General features: G+C 32.7%; 1 protein-coding gene and 2 pseudogenes across 1 annotated transcript; 2 read left to right on the top strand and 1 right to left on the bottom strand.

Moving 5' to 3' along the window:
• The first annotated feature begins 4,907 nt into the window (after positions 1-4,907).
• Positions 4,908-6,480, top strand: LOC129909979 (putative nuclease HARBI1; annotated as a pseudogene).
• Positions 6,481-6,702: 222 nt separating this feature from the next.
• Positions 6,703-10,724, top strand: LOC129909973 (putative nuclease HARBI1; annotated as a pseudogene).
• A 274-nt stretch (positions 10,725-10,998) lies between these two features.
• LOC129906578 (uncharacterized) lies at positions 10,999-14,360 on the bottom strand. The gene is made up of 4 exons (XM_055982390.1): positions 12,541-14,360; positions 12,397-12,486; positions 12,230-12,325; positions 10,999-11,180 (listed from the first exon to the last, which is right to left on the bottom strand). The coding sequence occupies exons 1-4, from the start codon at positions 12,629-12,631 to the stop codon at positions 10,999-11,001; spliced, it is 459 nt and encodes a 152-aa protein (XP_055838365.1). The 5' UTR covers positions 12,632-14,360.
• Between the last annotated feature and the right edge of the window lie 7,042 nt (positions 14,361-21,402).

Below are 21,402 nucleotides of genomic sequence, written 5' to 3'. Positions count from 1 at the left end.
AAAAAAATATTTTTGTTTCTTAAACCATTCTAACTTTTTTTGTTTTTTTTTTTTCTGTTTTCTTTCAGATTCCAAAGATGCTGTCCTTATGCATATAATGCATGGGTACTTAAGTCCCACACAAAAAATAGTTTTAAAGGACATAAACGGGAAAAAGTCTACAGTTAAATATACCATAAAAGACTCACAGGAAGCTTTTCTCTTCACTTGCAAAATCCTTCAAGAAGTGGACGACCAGTTGGAACATCTAAAAAGCCGATCATCGAACATTCAACCTTTTCTGATCGGCATAGGCGACGACATTAAAGCACTAAAGGAGTTCCTGATCTATTTCGATGGAATTAAATATTCTTTTACCACTTTCATAAGAGGTGTAGATATATTGTTCAAAAAAATGTCATTTACCTATACAATTTAGAATATCCGATATCTTGTTCAAAACTTTTTTAATTTTATGCAAGATTACCTATATATATAAACTCCCATGTAATAAAAAAAAACCAAAAAATGCATTAATGGGCAACGAGCTCTAAATGTTTGTTATTATTTATGTTAAATCTACTAACGAGCTTTAAACATAAAATTTTCATTAAAAGTTAAAAAATTCAAATTCAAAATAAATGCTATTTTCTTATGGTAAAAACTTTTCCGCTCCAATTAAATTTTTTTCAGTATATTTTTGACCTTCTTCCCCTCCCTCTTGTCCGCGAAAAAACACCCTACCACCCAACTTTTTTTTATAGACGTTATGAACCAATTATTGGTAAAAATTCAATTTTTTGAAAACTAAATCTAAAGAGAAGTAACAATGTCTTTATCCATAAGAAATTAAAATAACCATTTCCATTAAATTTAACGTTGTCAAAATGAAAGAGGAAGTTTTAAAAATTATATGTGATTTGACAGTTTTTTTTTTTAATTTTTAATGTGGGCTTTAAATATACAGGGTGTCCCACAGTCACCGCCCCAAATGAAAACCATGGATTCCTGAGGTCATTTGAAGTCGAAAAACTTAAGAGGTAATTTTCTCGTTTTCGTCCCGTTTTCGAGTTACCACGGTTTTTATGATTTTTGCTCTCTTGTCCTTTAACTGGCCTTATCTTTGCCAAACTAAGTTTGATTTGAAAGATTTTTTTTACAACCAATCAAGAATTTATTACAGTTTAAGTTTGCCTCAAATTTTTTTTTCTGCGGACAACCGTTTTTCCACAATTTTGCATCAAACACAATGTTCTTCGTTTTTTAAGTTGTTTTTTACACTTTCATATCATTTAAGCCAAAAAAACACGTTAATGAGTATTAATTTTTTGTCCTTTTTCTTAAAGCCAAGTTTATTTTCATAAAAAAAATAAGTTTTATTTCAAAAAAAAGGCTATTGAAAGTAATTAAAAAAAAATAAACGAACTGAGTGAATTAAAAAAAAAATAATTTTTAAATAAAAAATTGATTTAAATGAATTAAAAACTTTTTCTGAGCTATTGTGATTAAGAAAAGAACAAATCGATAAAGCTCAGAAAAAAATTTAATTTATTTAAATCAATTTTTTATTTAAAAATTATTTTTTTTTAATTCACTCAGTTTGTTTATTTTTTTTTAATTACTTTCAGTAGCCTTTTTTATGAAATAAAACTTATTTTTTTTTTATGAAAATAAACTGGGCTTTAAGAAAAAGGACAAAAAATAAATACTCATTAACGTGTTTTTTTGACTTAAATGATATGAAAGTGTAAAAAACAACTTAAAAAACGAAGAAAATTGTGTTTGATGCAAAATTGTGGAAAAACGGTTGTCCGCAGAAAAAAAAGTTTTGAGACAAACTTAAACTGTAATAAATTCTTGATTGGTTGTAAAAAAAATCTTTCAAATCAAACTTAGTTTGGCAAAGATAAGGCCAGTTAAAGGACAAGAGAGCAAAAATCATAAAAACCGTGGTAACTCGAAAACGGGACGAAAACGAGAAAATTACCTCTTAAGTTTTTCGACTTCAAATGACCTCAGGAATCCATGGTTTTCATTTGGGGCGGTGACTGTGGGACACCCTGTATAATGGAGAATGGGCACGTTCAGGAAATATTACGGACTAAATATTTAGGCAACGTCATTTTCTGAACGGAAATTTGAGTAAATTGATAATGCACTTTTTACTCGTTTTTTCACCCAAATAGATTTAATTCTGTTTACGTAATTCTGAAATTAAAAACAATTAGGTAGCTGTCATGTTGACAAAAAAAACTTTCCTAAATTTTTAGGGAAAATTTTCTTGCCTAACTTTCCAGTCAGCTTTCCAACAAGATTACCTAAATTGGAAGGATTTTTTTTGACAGTTGACCAATCAGAGATCGAGAAATTACCTAAATATTTAGTCCCTAATATTTCTGAACCTGCCCAATCAATAAATTGAAGCTTAAAGCTTTTTATGTTTAAAATTTTAAAAATTTTAAAAAAAAATTTTAAAAAATAATGGACCAATCATTTTACTTTACACACGTGTAATAAAAAGAGGGCATGTTCTATAGAAAAAAAAAATTGAATTTGAAATCTGAAAAATCTTGAAAATTGAATTTGAATCTGAACTAACCTCATTTTATAAATTATCTCATTTGAGCTCTAGTGAAAACAGGCTATAAGGAAATGTCTAATGTAATTCATTTATTTTTATATACCAGTCACTTTTATATTCTTCCCAAAGTTTTCGAACGAAAATGGATTGTCGGGACAAAATTGGGACAGATATCGGGACAGGGACACAGGGTCCAAAAGTCGGTACTGTCCCACCGAAATCGGGACGTCTGGCAGCCCTATATAGATTGACTAGCTGACCCGACAGACTTCGTTACGCCTCTTCTGCTATTTACTTCCAATTTTGGAGTGTGTCAATCTTAAAAAAAAAAATCGGATCCCAGCATCTGTATGTAGGTCTTTATAAATAAAAGAATGTGTTTTTTAGTTCTATTGATCGCATTATCAAGATTGATGTTTTCAGGCTTAAAGGAAATGACATAGCATCAGTTTCTATATTTAGAATATGAAAAAGTACGAATTTAATCTATTCATATGAGTTGGAAAGTAACTTTTGTGAACCCCTTAAAAACAACATGAAGCCGCGACTTGAAGCTGCCAGATATTTTAATTCGTTATTATAATGCATAAGGCTATAAAACTGCATATGTCGGTACTTTCATTTTGGTTGAACCTCCACTCTTAAAATTTGCTGTCACTTCTAAAAAGGTGGAGCGTGGAGGGTCTAAATTCGAGTGTTTTTCTTTCTTTGCTTGTTGCCTCAGAACTCTCGACTGGGCGAACCGATTTTGATAGTTCTTTTTTTAATTTAAAGCTTTCAGTGCAGTCTCATTTCCATCAAGTCCATTTCTGATTAATATATTTATATCTTGAAAATGTTATTTCCACAAATTAAAAAACTTTTCAATAGAACTGATGAAATGCGCAGTCAAAAATAGTTTTTTTTTTCGTTCAAGCTTTCGTCTCATAGGTGGTATAGGTGGCTTGGGGTGTTTTCACAAACGGGAAAAAATCCCTCAATCTGGCATCGCTGGGTTGGGCCCTTCAGGATGGGATGGGAGTCATAATTCATTATAAAAACATGCATACATATATACAATAGCCCTGTTATTTTGAAGGTGGTAGTTTACTCCTGAGTAGAAATCTAGTTCAACAAATACACATTCCTATCTCCGTGAGTAGAAGATTGTGTTATTTATAGTAGGTACTAGATCTACTCATGACTAACCACCTCCAATGGAACGGGGCTAATGTTTTTATGATTTGCTAAAGTTTTTCTGGGGCCCCTAGCTAAAGTGGGGCCCCTATGCAGCTGCCTAGTTTGCCTTGAGGCTGATCCGGCACTGTTCATTACAGTCCTAAAGAACATCCTGACAAAGTTTGTATAAAATCTTAAATGAGACAGCAACTCCGATTGAACGATTTCATACGGAATGACATAATCTTCTGCAAACGGTCTTTAAAAATTGTTGTAATCGAGAGCGGTGAAATTTTTTTTTAACTTTCTTATTTTGACCTTTTAAAAATGCAACCCTAAACTCGTTTTACAGATTCATCGACTTTCCCTGGATTCCGAGGTATAAATCAAATTTTACTCCACTATGACTTTTTCAAATTCTATTTTACACAAAATATTCGTGTTGATTGCAGAACATTTTCTTCTTCATATTGTTATTCAATATCCTAGGAAATTTTTGAGTCCTTGAAAGTTTTCTTAAGAAGTGGGATCACCTATTGAGGTCGCAACATTATGCTCTAAGAAAAAAGCTGAGAGCTTCAACTCTGCCTTTTTTACAGATTTTTGGTGTGGTGTTTCTTGGAAAATGTTGATAAATTCAAATCTTTTGAACTCTCGATAAGCTGGTGCTTGATAGTTTTTTTATGTTTTTTAAGTTCGCTTTTACAATGCAAATATAACCAAAAAACTTAGAGCAATTAAATAATTTTGTTTTCTCATTTACCAATCCAATTGATCAAATACCTTGGAGCAAAATAATTAAGCTTCTTCGATCAAATAAAAATATAGGACACAAAACTGATGTCGTTTTATATTGACGAGATTCAGAATGAGATTTGTGAATCTGACAGCTGAAAGGGGGGGGGGGAGGGGGCGAAGAGAGGAAATAGTGGAAAAATCTCAGATTTCATGATCTATTTGCGTCTTAAGATTTAAAAAAAAAATGAATCTGTGATTCAAAAATCTGAATCTGGATTTTTATCAAGATTAACATCTATTTGCACACAGACTCTCCACACACTTTCAAAAAGTGACATGTGGGAAACCTAAAACGTGAATTTTTTGATGTTTTATTTGTTGATTGACGTTGTAGCTACTCGGTCGCTTTAAATTGAATGTGTTAAAAAGATATTATTAAAAAAGTTAAAAGATGGATGATGCAAATTTATTAATGGTGATGAGCGAGTTAGTTTCGTCTTCATCGTCATCTTCTTCTACTTCAGATACAGACAGTTTTTTTACAACTGATTCGGATGGAGATTGTGTAGAGTTGGACGGATTCTTCAAAGACAGGAATGAAAGACACTCTGTGAAAAATTTTGTCCAGGATGTAGTTTTGAACAACACAGATGAAGAAGTAGTAATATTTGTGATTAAATATAGTAAATATTGATTTTCTTGTGTTTTAGTTTCGACGTCATTTTAGGGTGTCTCGGCAAACTGCTGCAGTTTTAACGCAGAAGTTTGAGTGCTCCAAGTATTTTAAAAGAAGAACAATGCCCGGAGGAAAGCCACAAACAAGCGCTAAAGTACAGTGTCTTTCATTTCTATGGTATGTCATCATTTTATTTTATTTTATATTTCAATCAAATCCTTTTCTCAAATCGTAGCTTCAACACATTTTCTTTTTTGTTCTAAGGTTTGCGGGTAGCAAAAATACGTACTGGGAAGTATCAAATTTGTTTGATTTGACCCTGTTAAGCGCTTATTTAAACTAAACGGCATTTTTAGAGTTCCTATTCGAAATTTCACCGGATTACATTAAAATGCCAGGGACGAATTCGGAAAAGAGAGCAGCGAGTTTGAAAAGGTAATCGAACTAAGATATTACTATTTTCATACAAATACTCAATTATTTAAGCTTGCAGGTTTTAAAAATGTTTTGGGTTGCATAGACGGGTGCTACATATACATCCGTAACCCAGCCCATAAAATTAGGTCCACATATGTGAACCGGCACGGGCTTATTTCCATCACTTAACAGGGTATCTGTATTGCAGACACAAAATTTTAAGACGTGTACGTGGGCCCACCGACCACCGAGCAAGATCCACGATTCCCGTATTTTTACAATGTCACCAATTTATGAAAAGAATTGCTGGCATTTGCGATAAGCAGTATCACCTACTTGGTGATGCTGCTTATCCCCTGAGGTAATACTTGCTAACTCCATACAGGGACTATGGAGACAACAAAATTCACTGTCAAACTCTTGTCAAAATCGAAAATTGCTTTGGCTTGCTATAGCAACGATTTAGACAATTGGTGCGCCTTGACTGTTGAAAAGTCCAAAAAATGGCTAAGTTTACACTGGCATGTTGTGTGCTCCACAACCTATACATTACGAAGGGAGATGTTTGGGAGGAAAACACGAGCTCTCAAGATATCGAAGCACAGGAAGGAACCAGTTCGGAATCTGAGGACTCAGTAGTAGACTCAATGATAACGCACTATGGACAGCTGAAAAGAAATGCTACCGCAGAAAGTTTATAAAAAGGTTAATAAATAAAAATGATACAGTTACTATGAGAATCTTGTTTTTACTTTTCATTTCGTAATATATTGACTTTTTTCAAAGGGAGTTTCCAAGGATCAATTTGTCTTGCAAAACATCCATCTTAAATGGAAATTTCTTGGAATTGCTTAGAGGACTCAGAACTTTTTCATGAATTCCAAGGAACAAAGGTCATTTCAGTCAATTTACACCATTTAGAAACATGAACGGAATACTTTTTGAAACATTTTGCTTCTTATCTTTGTTTGAATCCGAAATAGTTTTCACATTTGCTTTGAGGACTTTAATTAAGACTGAGAACTGCATCCATTCGCTCTTTATGACGTTCGCGTTTTTCTTCGTTCATTCTATTCTTCAGTTTTTCTTGTCGATCCTCCCTTACGAGATTAGGAAAAAAATTCTCACGGATGAGTTAAATTTTCCACCAGACATGAATGTTGCAAGAGAGAAACTTCCGTACTTCTTTGTTGCTGACTATGCTTTCCCGCTCTGTGAGCGAGTAATAAAGCAATTTGTATGTCCCGAGAAAGCCAATACGACTGGAAGACAGTGAACAAATTGCCAACTATAGGATCAGTAGAGCTAGGCGATGCGATGTGTAGAAAACAGTTTTGGCATCTTCTGCTCAAAATTCATTTCCCTTGCAAGGACTGTGTTTTGCAATTGCAAGGACGACTGCTGCTACCTACTCATTTTTTTAATGCGAACCAACAGAGCTTCTTACTGTCCCCCAAAATACGGCGATAGTTATGACGATAATGGTGTGCTGGTGATGGGTGAATGGAGAGAAAATATGCCCTCGAACTCATTATCCCATTCAACATTCTCATCAATTCCTTCCAAATAATTTTGGAAAAATTATAAGGGACCATTTGAAAGTCTGCGTTTACTCTTCTTCCAGATCCCTACGTTGGCAAAATGAAGCTGCATTCAAAGTTGAATGTATTTGCTTTATCATTTTTTAAGTTACATATATAAAATAAAGTTAATTTTAAATATTTCTTTTATAAGAGTAGATAATATTAATTAAAAAATGAGTTCTGATATGCAACATTTTGGTCAAACAAACACAACAACACTGCTTCACAAATGCTTTTGAAAGTCGGACTCTGATTTGGAACTCAAATTTGTCATAATCTATAATTTAATTTTAAAATTTAATGAGCCAAAAATGTGCATTTAGTTTATAAAGGTGTTTAAAAGCTAGTTTAATTTAAAAGTGCTTGGTGAAACCAAAAAATCCTATTTTAAAGTTTAAAGCCTAGTACGCAGATCGCGCTAAAATGTATCTTTCATACAAATTTCCTCCAAAGATAAATTTTAGCGAGGATTTTTAGCCAGGTAGTACGCAGTTCCCTACTACTTTTGCAAAAAGTCTCCACTCAATTTAGCTCGCGAAATAATGCTCAGCGCATTTTTTCACAGATAAATTTTGACATTTTTGTGGTTGTTGTTGTTGCTTCAAGGAATAAGAGGCAAAAAAAACCTTGTAATATATAAAAGAAGAGGAATAAAACAAAATGAGAGCGTAAAAAAGGTATTCTGCAGGTAAAAAAAATATGTAATGTAATATTGAATGTAAGCTGGTATAAGTAAATGAAACTGTGATTCACCCGTTATTTTTAAATTTAAATTTATCTTGGCTTTTAGCGAACGCGTGTAGAGATAAAAATTGTCGAGATAAAATTTAGTTTAGCGTGATCTGCGTACTGGGCTTAAAAGCCCATTAAAATGTTTAAAAGTCCCTCGTGAAATCGGCATAAGACTTATAATTACTGAGATATTTTAAATCAGCCATGGGAGGACGCCATTTTTTTTCAAGTAAAATTTATTTTGATTTTATTTATCTTGCAAGTCTCTGTAGAGAATAAACCCACGTTCTTGGAACTGAAGATTTTTATTTAAACTTTTAAATTTGCGATGACAACATTTGTTAATTCACAACGAGGAGCCAAGGATGGAAAATTACATTTTTTAATTGTACTGAAAATTTAATTTGGATTATACTGAAATGGATACAATTGTATTGAAATATGTTTTTCACACGAGAAATTTTATTTTTTTTTTTGACAGGAGGAAATCTTCAAAAGACACTTGGCAGTATTCGACACCAAGTAGTGTGGGACTCTTAACCACTAAAACCACCTCTTTATCAGGACCAATCTTGAGAGATCGACATCAGATTTTTCTTTCTTAACTTTGTAAAATCACTTTGTTGGAAGTTTAAACTTTTAATACTTTCCCATGTTTTTTTAGACCATAAGCTCATGAGGCTTGGTTTTTCTTAATTTCAGAACATGGTTTCTTGTATTCAAGACGGATACCATTTCAGAATTGGTATGACTTTGCAGTCTCTGATTATGCGATACAGCGTATTTTTTAACAACTTCTGTAACCGTTTCTATTTGTAAGTCACAATGTAGATCGCTATTTCTTATGTACCAAGGTGCATTAACTATTCCACGAAGGACTTTGTTTTGGAATTTTTGGATGATTTCGGTATTTGTTTTCTTTGTACAGCCCCATAATTGGATACCATAGGTCTAAACAGGCTATTGTACTTGATTATACAGCATTATTTTGTTTTGGGTTGATAAATCAGAGTTGTTACCAAGTAACCAGTACATTTTTCTATATTTAAAGTTTAGTTCTTCTCTTTTCTTTTTGATGTGCTCTTTCCACTTAAGCTTTGCATCCAAAGTCATTCCAAGGTGTTTGGCCGTATTGGCGTAAGGTACAGCTTGATAATAATTAATGAATGTTGGAATATTGTTTATCTTTTTATTTGTAAAGTTTATATGTGAAGATTTTGTTTCATTGAGTTTGATACGCCATTTTTCGGTCCTGCTGCCTTAGAGACACATTTGTCGGGTACCAAAATTGCGGTATCATCTGCAAAAGTAGCCATTATGGTGTGATTCCCAACTGGGATATCCCTTGTGTATAGTAAATACAGGGTAGGACCTAGGACACTTCCTTGTGGTACACCGGCTTCTATTTTCTTCAATTCCGAATATTCTTGATCGTACCTTACTCTAAACAATCGGTCTGAGATGTACGATTTTAATATTTCATAGTACTGTCTGGGAAGATCCCTTTGCAGTTTGTACTCAAGTCCCTCATGCCAAACCTTGTCAAAGGCTTGAGCAACATCTAAGAAAATAGCAGAATATACTTGTTTTTCTTCTAATGCTTTTTCTATTACATCCGTTATTCTATGAACTTGGTCTATCGTGGAATGTTTATTTCTAAAACCAAACTGATGATTTGGGATTAACCTTCTTTCTTCTATAATTTTGCTAAGTCTCTTCAAAAGCAGTTTTTCAAAAACTTTTGCAATAATTGGACGTCACTTCTGTAGGTGGCTTACCTTGCTTGGGTATGACAATAACTTCAGCAATTTTCCAATGGTGTGGGACATACCGTTGCTTAAGGCATGCATTTATTATATATGAGTTTTATGAAGGCTTTCAATGGCATTTCTTTGATAGTTGATGTAAACACATACTTTTTATTTCTTTTAGTCTTACAATTGGTATTTCACTTTCATCTATCTTATCAACAAACTGTAAGCTATTTTCAGCCGCGTTTGTTGGGTATGGCTTTCAGATTGCTGGTTTCAAAAATTTTATATATATTTACATAAGAAAACCGGCGAACAAAATAAGATCTACATACATAAATAGACACGATCTTTTATCTTTGACTTTGCAAGGAATTTGTGACGCAGATAAAAAAATTATAGACGTGCACATCGGTTTTCCAAGCAAAGTTCACGATGCAAGAATATTCCAGCTCTCCTTCATCAGCAATGAACTCCCCGATATATGTGGAAAGCAATATCACTTGCTAGGTGATGCTGCTTATCCTCTGAGAGAGTACCTCATAACTCCCTTTAAGGATTATGGTAACATTACACGAAAAAAAAAACAGTTTTTAACAAAAAACTAAGCCAAACTCGTGTCAAAATTGAAAATTCTTTTGGTTTGTTAAAAACAAGATTTTGGCAGTTAATTAAGCTCGATTTTTTCACTGTCGAAAGAATGTGTAAATTCATAATTGCCTGTTGCGTCTTGCACAATATTTGTATTGATGAAGGAGATGTCTGGACGGAAGAAGAAAACATCAGCGAATCCCAGAATGCAACTTCAGAACCCGATCCAAGCCCCACTATCCATTTACGTGATTCAGCTTTGCAACGCTTGGGAGTAATAAAGAGAAATGCGATAGCAGATAGTTTTTAAAATTTTACTTACGATTTAGATTTTATTTAACAATTTTTTTAAAAGACTATAAATTCCTGGTGCCTACGTTATTTGTCGGCACAGTCTTGTTTTTTGTCGTTACATTGTACGTCGAATCTTTTTTTCTTCTCTTCAAGAAACTTATCGGCCAGTATTTCCGGAACAGTAGGTTGCCTTTTTCTTTTTAGGGAGGGCGAACTAGGAATCTTTACATTTTCCTGCAAGGAAGGCCGTAAAGGCGGTACAGAGCGCGAACCTGACGCCTGCCCACTTGTGCTCGGTAAGTCATCGTTTAACATCGTTGCCTTACCCGACAATACCACCTTCCTTGCTATTTTTTTCGGACCCATGCTTATTTCTGGTAGAAGGGAGTCGTCAGCCAACACTATTTTGTCGAGGACTTCCGTATATCCCAATGGTTCCCTCACTGCACCACTTGTCTGTTGTTGACGACCTCCCTCTTAAAGGTCCTCACCACCGTTTTATATCCCCATAATTTGGTCGGTGCTGAAGAAACGGTCGAACTTCTTACAGCACAGGAGCCTTATATGTTCCCACATAACTTTTTTGTTCCTGAAGGCTTTTAATGGACCTACTTGACTCATGTTTTCTTCGTACAAGGTCAATAAGTACATTGTCTGGCCTTCTGTCCATTTAAAAGAATCTGCAAAAAGGTTTTACATTAATAAATACTAAAAAAATAAATTAAAAAAAAACAATAAATTATATTTACAAAAATTTCGAATACATAAATATATTTTTTTTTGTCAATTTTAATATAAACTGATACGAAAATAATCTTCATGAATTTAGCATAACTATTACTTTCATATATAATATTAATATTAATAGAAATAATTACTTTCATAATTAAATAAAACATTTTTCTTTGTTTCTAACATCGGACAAGAGTTTTAAGAGTCCGACACTATAATTTTTTCTGTGAAATAATGAATCTTTATTTATTTTAGCCCTCTGTCGGCACACGGGTGCGAATTTGGTGCAAAAACGTCTCTTTAAAATGGTGAAAATATAAATTTTTAAAATTGTGAATACAATATTCGAGTTTGTGGAAAAATTCTACATAAATTTCGTATACGTTAGGCTTGTGTCGTTCGCGAACGAACTAGTTCATTACAGTAAACTCTTGAACTTAGTTCAAATTAGTTCACGATTAGCATTTTTTTTCGATCTATTGTATTGGGAAAAATTTCTCTCTAATATCTTTTCACCAAAAAAATCGAATTGTACACTAAACAACGAAACATTGCACTTTCATCAATTGCTACTTGGTAAATAGCTTTCAATTCCTACCACATAACATCTCATAAAGTTAGAATCGAATATTGTGTAACGAAGCTTGCTTAAATGTTAATTTATATCAGCATTGCAAGGCGATGTTGTCATCGTCACTATTAGATTGAAAAACAAGCCCATAGCAAATAAGGGCTTGTTTTTCAATCACGTTCATGTGAAATTCTTCTGTAGTTGGCAAAATTATGCTTCAAAAAATTCTTTTAGATTTATTTATACTACCTGATGAATTTAATTACTATCCATAAGAGAATATAACAAAGAATATTTTCTTCCAAATTGCATAAAGAGTTCCCGTTTGTAAATAGTAATTTGGTATTGGAAAAAGTAAAAAAGTCTGCATGATTTGTTCAAAATTCGTGTCCACTTTTTCATGAAATTGCCCTTTCATTGAATTACCTTGTGTATCTGGGGAATCGACACCACCTTCTGCAACTGGAACTCCTTGTTTAACTGGAACTTGATGTTCACCACTGTTCACAGCTTGGAATGCATCTATAAAACAATTTAAATCAATTAAAACATCAACAAATCAAAATATTTTTTTAATCATTTATCTTACTTACCCAATGACGGTAAATACGGCTGCGAATAATTTTCCTCCAAGTTGAAGTACGCTTTAACTTGTTCTTTAGGAACACAAAATGTCGCGTGAGCTGCAATAAAATTGTTTTTACCTATTTGTCTTAATTTGTTTATAATTAACTTACTTATTTCATGTTCCAAGAAAACATTATCCCCTACGAAGAGGATGGTTCCATCGTCCCTTCCGCAGTCTTCGAGACTAATTTCCATTTCCATTTTAATGTTACCTTTTTTTTATTTTTTTTTATTTTATTTTATTTTGAAATAATTTATTAAATTTATTTTCTTTTGCAGAACAAAACAAATCACTCGAAGAAAAAAATAAACAAAAACAATTCACAAATACATGCAAAGCAAAACGTCAAATCACTCCACCTGTCAAATTTGTTGTGAACAAATTCCAAAATTACACAAAAAAGGAGTGATTCACTCCCATAATTTTGGAAAACGACATTAGTGTCAAAAGTTAGCATGAATAAAGGTAGTAACCTCTTACTTGTCGTCGATTCTCCAGAGGAGTTTTTCATTGTCTCATTCTTAAATAGATTGACTGCATCAAGGGCTTGGAAGCCTTTTTGTACAAGATCTTCCACTACTTCCACGGGAGAGCACGAGGAATGAAGATGAAGACGTCTGGCTACTGCTTTTATTGGCCTCGTAGATTTGTTCTCATATGACTGCTATTGAATTTGGTGTTTGCTCAGTTCTTCAGTGACAGATCTATACTCGTCGGCTTCTTCGACTGTGACTTTCCAGTTGTCTTTGTTGTACGATGTGTATTTGCAAGCTTTTTTAGTACATTTTCTATTATTTTCTTAAGATCTCCAAAAATTGGAAATCCTGTGATCATAATTGGTGGTGGTGTAATTTTTTTGCTGCCTTTAGCGTGAGAATTTGATTTAACAACAGCTACCACATTATTCGCTTCTTTAGTTTCTGTAAACAACTCTTTATTATTTTCGGTTTTAGAGCTTTTCTCATTTCTTGAACCAGTCTCAGGACTACGTTTACGTTTCTTTGTGTAACGCTTATTTTTCTTTTTCTCAGTTTCAAACAAGAGCTCTTCTTCATCAGTTTAATATTCACGCTCAATATATTTTGGACTTAACTGAAGCGTGGACTCTGAATCTTTCTTGTCAAGTAAGGAAACTTTCTCTTCGAGTTTTTTCACTTGCAGCTGAAGACTTTGAACTAGAACTTCAAGTTGTTTTCTTGCCGCTATTTCAATTTGTCATTCTTCAAAGTAGTTCTTTGATTTTGATTGGTCTATCTCTTTGTCTTCGATGGAACTCTGTTGATCTGTAATGTCGATCTCTTCATTTTTCTTGGTCCCTTTTTCGCTGATGTGTTTAACATCAATAGTATTGTTTGGGGTTGTGATGTAACCCCTGAAGTAAATTTGTTTGGGGGAGTTCTTTGCATCTTTGAACTCCGTTATTCAATATTTATAAGCAATAATTGGTCCTCCCCAGAATCCATAGGACCGACCTCTAAATAGAGTGGATTTACCAGTAGTATACCTACTCTAAAATTTTGCGTATATACATTTCGCTATTTTCTGCGTAAAAGAGTAATTTTTATTTAATTTCGGTATGAATAAATATGGAAAAAAGTACATATTCACAAAAGACTACAAGTATTAAAAAATTTAAAAAAAAAAAATGCAAAATCGTGGGGACCAAAAGTGCAATTTCGGTTTTCAGGTAATGGCTCAGTTTTGAACTTAAAATTAGTTTTACAAACTTAAATATTCGATAAATACCAAACCTCTATGAAAAGACACGTGTTTTCTTTAATTTTCATGAAATTTAATCTACACTAACATGACTTTTCCTTCGGGCTTAATGCTGTACTTTGAAAATTGTTTTCATTTTCTTTTCTGAATTTATAACAGAGTGAATTCAGTGTTTTGCATTTCGACTTAATTAGTCTCTAATTTGAACAGCATTTTCAATATTTTTGCTGATGTCAAATGTCAAAAAAAAATGTTTACAGTCAGTTTTATAAATATTAAAAAAAAAAAACAAGTCACTATACTCAAATTGTAACATTTATTTTGGTTAAAAAAAATCTGAAACTAAATTAAAACTTAAACAAAAAGATCTTTCGTTTTAAATACTTTCGATTTCCTCTTTTTTTAAATATTAGATTGCAAAAGAATATTTAAGACACAGATTAAAAAATTGTATCGAATTTAGACAAATTGTATTTTTGTACTCGAGCAAACCCATTTGTATCGAATTCGATACAATTGTATGGGCTTTTCCATGCCTGCGAGGAGCCCCCAAATTACTCCACGAGGGGTTCATATACAACAGATGTAGAATTGACGGCGTTAAGTCTTAAGACCACCTGAATGGCGGTTCGAAAAATAAAATTCAGAAAAATTCGGTCAAGGGCCAATTCCTCGGGAGAGGTTGTGATTATGTCCGCTTATCACTACCATGGCTCTTAAGACGCCAGCCTCTACATCGACAGAAACTGCTAGGACGCAAGCATTGATGTTGATGGAAAGTGTATTGGAAGCTTCCTTACCTAATTTTAATGCCAAAAATGGCAATCCTTCAAAAGGCTATGGAGAGGGAACGTAAGCGTCGTCATCAGACGTTGGCGGTCCCTCAAAGTAGAGCAGAGATACACATACAGACATACCGAAAGGCCTTCTAATGACCAAGACTGTTAACCCGGAATACTTTTTGCTCTCCGACACGGGCAGGGATGTTGGATGGGACATTTTAGGTCTGTCCAATTATAACCGTGTAGTAGACGGTAATCCATGTTTTTTTTAAAATAAGATCCTTCCATGCCTAGCCTATACTGCCTGCTGCCAAATAAATCTAGTGCCTGAGAATGAATGTACCTGTTAATTTTGTTTGAAACCGCGTAGTTATCAAATTGGCTACATGGGCCCACTTCATAATTTTTTTAATGGCCCAACTGAGTTTATAAATTTGGTGTATTCGTGGACTAAAAATCGACTCATCACCTCGTTCCACTTAAAAGTTGAAGATTTCAATTCATTGTCAACTGGTGCGTCTAATTGTGACGGATAATGATTGTCTTAAAACGGGTTTGAATTCCATTTTAGATGGTCTTCAGAGAATTGTGATGTTGTAGGTGGACTGTCCTGTTGGTCTACCTCTGGTGGTGATTGAACCTTCTTCGCAAGAGGTGATTGCACTTTTCGGTAATGCGGTGTTTCTTCATGGATGTCGACTGGGGACGATGAATGAGGATAAATCGCTGTTTTTGTTGTTGCTGCACTGCCAAGTGTAGATTTTGGTGTTGTGTGTTTGTTCTGTGTGGGAGTGGATTTGTTGCTGGAGATGTATAGTTTCTTGTGTTTTTTGTTCAGGTTGTATGTTGTTTGCCTGGTGTGAGTTGATTTTATGGAGATTATGGAGATGTTGTGATGGTGTGAATCCCGGGATCCCTTAAGGATGTTTGAGGCTGGATATGCAACTGAGAGTATAGATAAAAAGAAAACTAACTAACCCTTAGCATAATATATATAAACATTTTCGTTTTAACTTACATTTTGTTCCTCATACTTCAGCAATCTTTCTGGAAGATTTGAGTAGCCTTGATGTTCCAAATCCTCCAACCTCCACCCTTGGTAGGTACTTTAACGATTTTGCCGTCTAAAGAAGAAATAATAATAATTTTTATAACAATCAACATCTTTTTTCACTCTTTTGGGCTTACCGATTTTATGAAAAAGATATAAATTTAAAAACAATTTTTTTTATTATTAAAAGATAATTATTATTTTATTTTAAATTTATTTTAGTTTTGAAACTTAATAGTTACAACATTTATTTTCCTTAATTTTAAATAATTTGGGACGCGTTTCGGATTAGTAATCCATCATCGGGCGGAGGTGTAGTTGACGTTTGGTGTTTTTGTTTTTTACCAATTCTATTGTGGGTGTCGTATTGTGTAATATGTGTTTATTTCCTTCTTTTATCTTCATATTTTATTGCTGTGTCCAGTGTTGGCAATAGTGCAGATTTATCTGCATTTTGCAGATTTTCAACACATTCCCAGACTTTTGAGAACCATAAATCTGCACTGCAGATTTTATCTGCAACTGAAACGTAACGTTTCAATAACAAAAATAGATTTCATTTCAAAAAATCCAGTAAAATGGTATAATTATTTAACTTTAGTTTTCAAATCAGCTGAAATTTGTTCATAACGTTCTATTTTGTTCCTTCTTGACTTCTTGATTTCATTTTCTAAAACTCAAATTGTAACAAAACTCAGTATGATTTTGATTTTATAGAGGAAAAAGCCTAACGATAAAATTATTTATGAACACTTCCAGGGTTCCAGGGAAGAAGCTATATTGATACAAATTTAACAATATCAGCGAGAAAAATTATTCTCGAAATTAATTTTAGCTGACACCTGTTCGCAATTTTTTTCAATTTCATCGATTCTGCAGATTTTTCAAAATATTTTAATGGCAACACTGGCTGTGTCATATAGTTGTTTTGTTTTATTGTTAATTTGTCATTAAGTATTTTGTCTTGGTTTGTCTTATTAGCTTTATAGATTTCGTATTCTTCTAGAGCGTCCATTGTTGTCCCTTTTTTACAAAAGTGTAATGGTTTTAGGTTAGTTTCAAAATTTGCGTAACTGTGGTTGTTGTCAATTAGATGTTGTGCGAAGTTTGATTTTGTGTTTGGTTTCACAAAATCAACTGCGACGATTGCCAAATGTATTACATTGGACAAACAGGTAGAACTTTCTACGACAAGTTCATCGAACAACAAACCGAAACCAAACACAAAATCAAGAACCACAATTACAAAAAGTTCTATTAAAAAAATCCCAAAAATTTCCCTCATCGATGTGAACAGCGAAAAAACAGAGATTTTTGATACTTTGAGGACTGCTAGTCGTGTGAATCAGCGTTCGAACCTTGCTCCGATCGAAACAAATTTGCTCTGATTTTTTGCGATTTACTCCACTCTTTTCACACAGATTATTTTTTTACCTAAACTGATTGACATGACTCAGAGTTCCTTGGAGCGGGGAACAACGAACAAATCTAATATGAATACTATGAATGAACAGTGTTCAGTCTTCTGTTCACGTCTATTTTTTGTTTTTCGTTCTAAGCAAGTGAAGTTTGTTTCGTTTCGTTGTCATTAAATTTACATTCATGTTATGAAGACTAAATAACTGTTTACTTTTCGTTTCTTTTTGTTTTCCTTCAAATTATTTATTTCATCTTCGTTTGTGTCGTGTAATTGTCTAGCCTCTAGCAAAATAAGAATTGTATCTTGGAAACACAAAATGGATAAATTCCTTATCATTAAGTAAGGGCTCAGTTATAGCTATCGGTAAAATCCATCAGTAAAAAATATTGATGAAATAATTTGAAAACATATTTCGACTATTTTTTTCAAAAAGAAGCAATGCATTTGGTGTTAAATTTTATTCACAAATCCATTTTATAAATTTTACTGATGAAGTTTCATTTTACTGAACAACTGACTGCCAAATGCCAAAAAAAATCCATTCCGTTTTACTGATGAGTTCCATTTTTTTAACGGCTCCGGTGCCATCACTATAAAAATTACTGATGCAATGATCAGTAAAAGAAAAAACATTGTTTAAGGCTCGAATGTCAAATAATCATTTAGTTTAATGATGTTAATTTACTGATTGGTACAAACGCTCATCAGTAAAACATTTCAGATTCTTGAAGTTCCAATTTTTACTGATGGATTTTACTGAAAGTTATAACTGAGCTCTAGGTTAAATGTTTACAATTACAAAAACAAATACCTAAATTGTTATGGTTCAATCTGGTTTATTAATTTTAGAAAAAATAATTAAACGGAGGATGTTGTCCAGGAAAGTAATAAATCTGCAAGTACAAGAGAACCACGCCAAGAGTATATGGCCCCAAAAAAATTGAATTGTGTTGTATGTGTTTGACCAATTCTTTGTAAATTCTTATTGATATTGTTAATTATGCTCATTTGGTCTTTTTGGTTTTTGAATGCGAATAAAAATAAAAGACTTTATTCCACTCTTTCACCTAACGTTTCGTAAGAATTCTTTAGTTCTTCAGGGGATTTTGTTCTTTATTCAATACTTATACTAATTATAATTAAGTATTATTTAATTGTCGTTTATTATAAAATAATAAAAAACAACAACAACATCCACCCACAAACCATCAGTCATCTCGTGACCACGATAAGTGCAACCTTATCGAAACGTCGAGCCGTGTCATATTTAATATGATTAAAAGTTTAATTGTCGCGGTAAGTCCGAAAAATACTTAATTATAATGTGTATAAACCGCGAATATGAAACTTATACTAATTCATCATAGCTTAAGTCACTACCCCAGTATTGCATCATCCCGACGACGGCACTGACACAAAATGAAAATAAATAAAGGCCCCAACCCATAGAATCCGTTGCGTCCGTTCCGTCAATCCATCCGTTGAAGTTGAAGTTTGGGACAGAAAGGGGTGACCCATAGAATACGTCGTACGACGGATTGCTTTTTGATAGCTCACTTCAAATTCCGAGGTGTGTTCGATATTTTATCGCTGAATGTGCACTAAGGAAGTTCTGATGCAAGAAATTTTTAACTATTATTGTTGTTCTTTTTTTTAATAAAATAAAATGCGCGACTAGATTTCATGTAGATACTTGCTCTTCAGTTAAAAACAATTTTTAATAACAGATTATCATTTGTAGATATGACTTTGGCATAGTAAAATTGAACTCTACAACAGAATTTTAGTATTTAATTGATATAATTTATTAGATATATCATTAAATGTTACTTTTATTACAATTAATTCACTAATGAATACTGAAAGTTCACAACTCATAAAATCGGAGAAGAAAAGAGCGCAGTTCAATTAGTTCTGAAATTCCCCGGTGTACTCTAAAACAGAAAATTGAACAGATCTATTGTTGACAACCAATGTCAAAGCATACGACGGACGAAAAAGTAGAAAGTTGGGCAACTTCTTCCGTCGAATCCGTCCGTCTCCGTCCGATCCGTCGCTTATGGGTCGCTTCCCATAAGAACGTGTGTATTTTATCGAGCTGTCAGTTGAAAACTTCGACGGAACGGACGCAACGGATTCTATGGGTTGGGCCCTTAACAAATAATAATAGCTGTGTTTTATTTTCCTCGTGATCCAGATCAGATCATGAATTTATTTGCGAAACAATAACAAAACAAAATCCTACTTTTGTTGTAAAGCTAATAAAAACAATGATCTGATCTAGATCACGAGGAAAATAAAACACAGCTAATAATGAAATAAACAAGCAAAAAATAATAATTTAACAATCACAGCTTAAATTCAGGTACTTGATTAAATTGAAAGAGTGGAATAAAGTCTTTTATTTTTATTCGCAGTCAAAAACCAAAAAGACCAAAAGAGCCTAATTAACAATATTAATAAAAAATGAATTGTGTTCAATGTTGCCACAATGTTACAAGTGTAACAAAAGTGTTACTTTTTTGAAATATTAAATAATTTTGTTACCATGTTACTTTTTATTCCGTTTTGTTACACTTTTTTTCAATAAATTTTTTTTTGTTTTTCATTAAATAGAGTGAAAATTTCAACCGGAAGCACTTTTTAATTCGACAATTGAATCGTTTATTTTCAAAACATTATAAGTCCATTTGCTTATAAAAAGTTTCAGACGACATATTTTTTGTATTTATCAAGTTTGATCTTTACTTTAAATGCAAATGTTATCCTTACATATCAAAGTATCTATTAAATAAGATTTTAATTCATAGGAATAAATAAAATCATCCTTTTTGTGGGTTTAACAAACAAATTTCGAAATGGACTTTCATCATCATCTTTTGAAAATAAACGATTCAATTTATGCAATAACTTTGACTATTTTACAGGCAACAATGATCTGTTTATGGTAAAAAAGTGTTAAATCTATTATTTGTATATATACATACCTACATATATGTATTCGTTTAGGATTAAATGGATGGGAGTTAGTGAAGGGAAAATTTAATGTGTTAATTTTAGGCTAGACACTCTAGCCAAGAAATTCTTCTCAAAAATAGTTCTACCTTTCAATTTTTAAATTATTCTCCAATGATAAAATAATATAATATAAAATGCATTTAATTTTGAAAGTAACAGTTATCAATCTTAAAATGTATCTACATATGTATTATCTAAAAGCTCTTCAGGATTAATAATATCTTTTAACAATACACAAGAATGGCTATTTTTCAGAAATAAAAATAATAATAATAAAAATAATAAATACTAATAAAGGGTTCCCCTCCGCCTTCAGTAGAACGCCTCCATGAGAAACGAAAAATACTACACAAAAATGGCACAACTAAAAATTATAATAAATTAAAATTAAATTTTCTAAGTCCTCAAAGTCGACAGCGTAAGTGATATTAAAAAAATATCGTCGAGAATTCTGTCAAAGTAAAAAAAAATAAATTAAATTAAAACAGAAGAAAAAATATCAGAAAATACGTTTTTGAACAAAAAATAAATACAAAATAAAACCGTCAACACAGCTCTTTATAACAGAAAAAAGGGCCAGGAAAACTCTTCACATATTCCGGAATTCTTTTCTACAATACTTAAAAACGGAAAGCATAGGTATTGAAATTTTGATTTCGTTGATAAAATTTTTTTTCAGCTTCGTATTAGGCTCAAACTAAAAATTTCATTCTGCTTTTTGAAAAGTGAAAATTCTACTAATTTATTTTATTTCACCTCTTTTTCACTGCAGCAGCCTGCAGACTTCGTAAAAATAAGCTTTCAAACAGTGCCGGTTTAAGCACTACCGGCGCCCCTGGGCAAGATTGTAAGTGGCGCCTCTCAAAAAAAATTCATCTTAAAACTATTTTTTAAAATCACAAAAAAAACAATAGCAGATTATGTCTTACCTCTCATATACTTGTTAATGCATTTATTAACAATGTGCAGTTTATTAAAGTA

The sequence above is a fragment of the Episyrphus balteatus genome, chromosome 1 (genome assembly GCF_945859705.1).
Source record: "Episyrphus balteatus chromosome 1, idEpiBalt1.1, whole genome shotgun sequence".
Classification (NCBI taxonomy): Eukaryota; Metazoa; Arthropoda; class Insecta; order Diptera; family Syrphidae; genus Episyrphus; species Episyrphus balteatus.
Note: the sequence above shows the minus strand (reverse complement) of the source record. Positions and strands in the feature narration are given on the sequence as shown.

Coding starts and splice junctions, on each gene's coding strand:
- LOC129906578 (XM_055982390.1), bottom strand. CDS start 12,631: ATGGAAATGGAAATTAGTCTCGAAGACTGCGGAAGGGACGATGGAACC. Junction 12,487..12,540: donor TTTCTTGGAACATGAAATAA/GTAAGTTAATTA, acceptor ATTTTATTGCAG/CTCACGCGACATTTTGTGTT. Junction 11,181..12,229: donor CGATTCCCCAGATACACAAG/GTAATTCAATGA, acceptor ACCTTTTTGCAG/ATTCTTTTAAATGGACAGAA.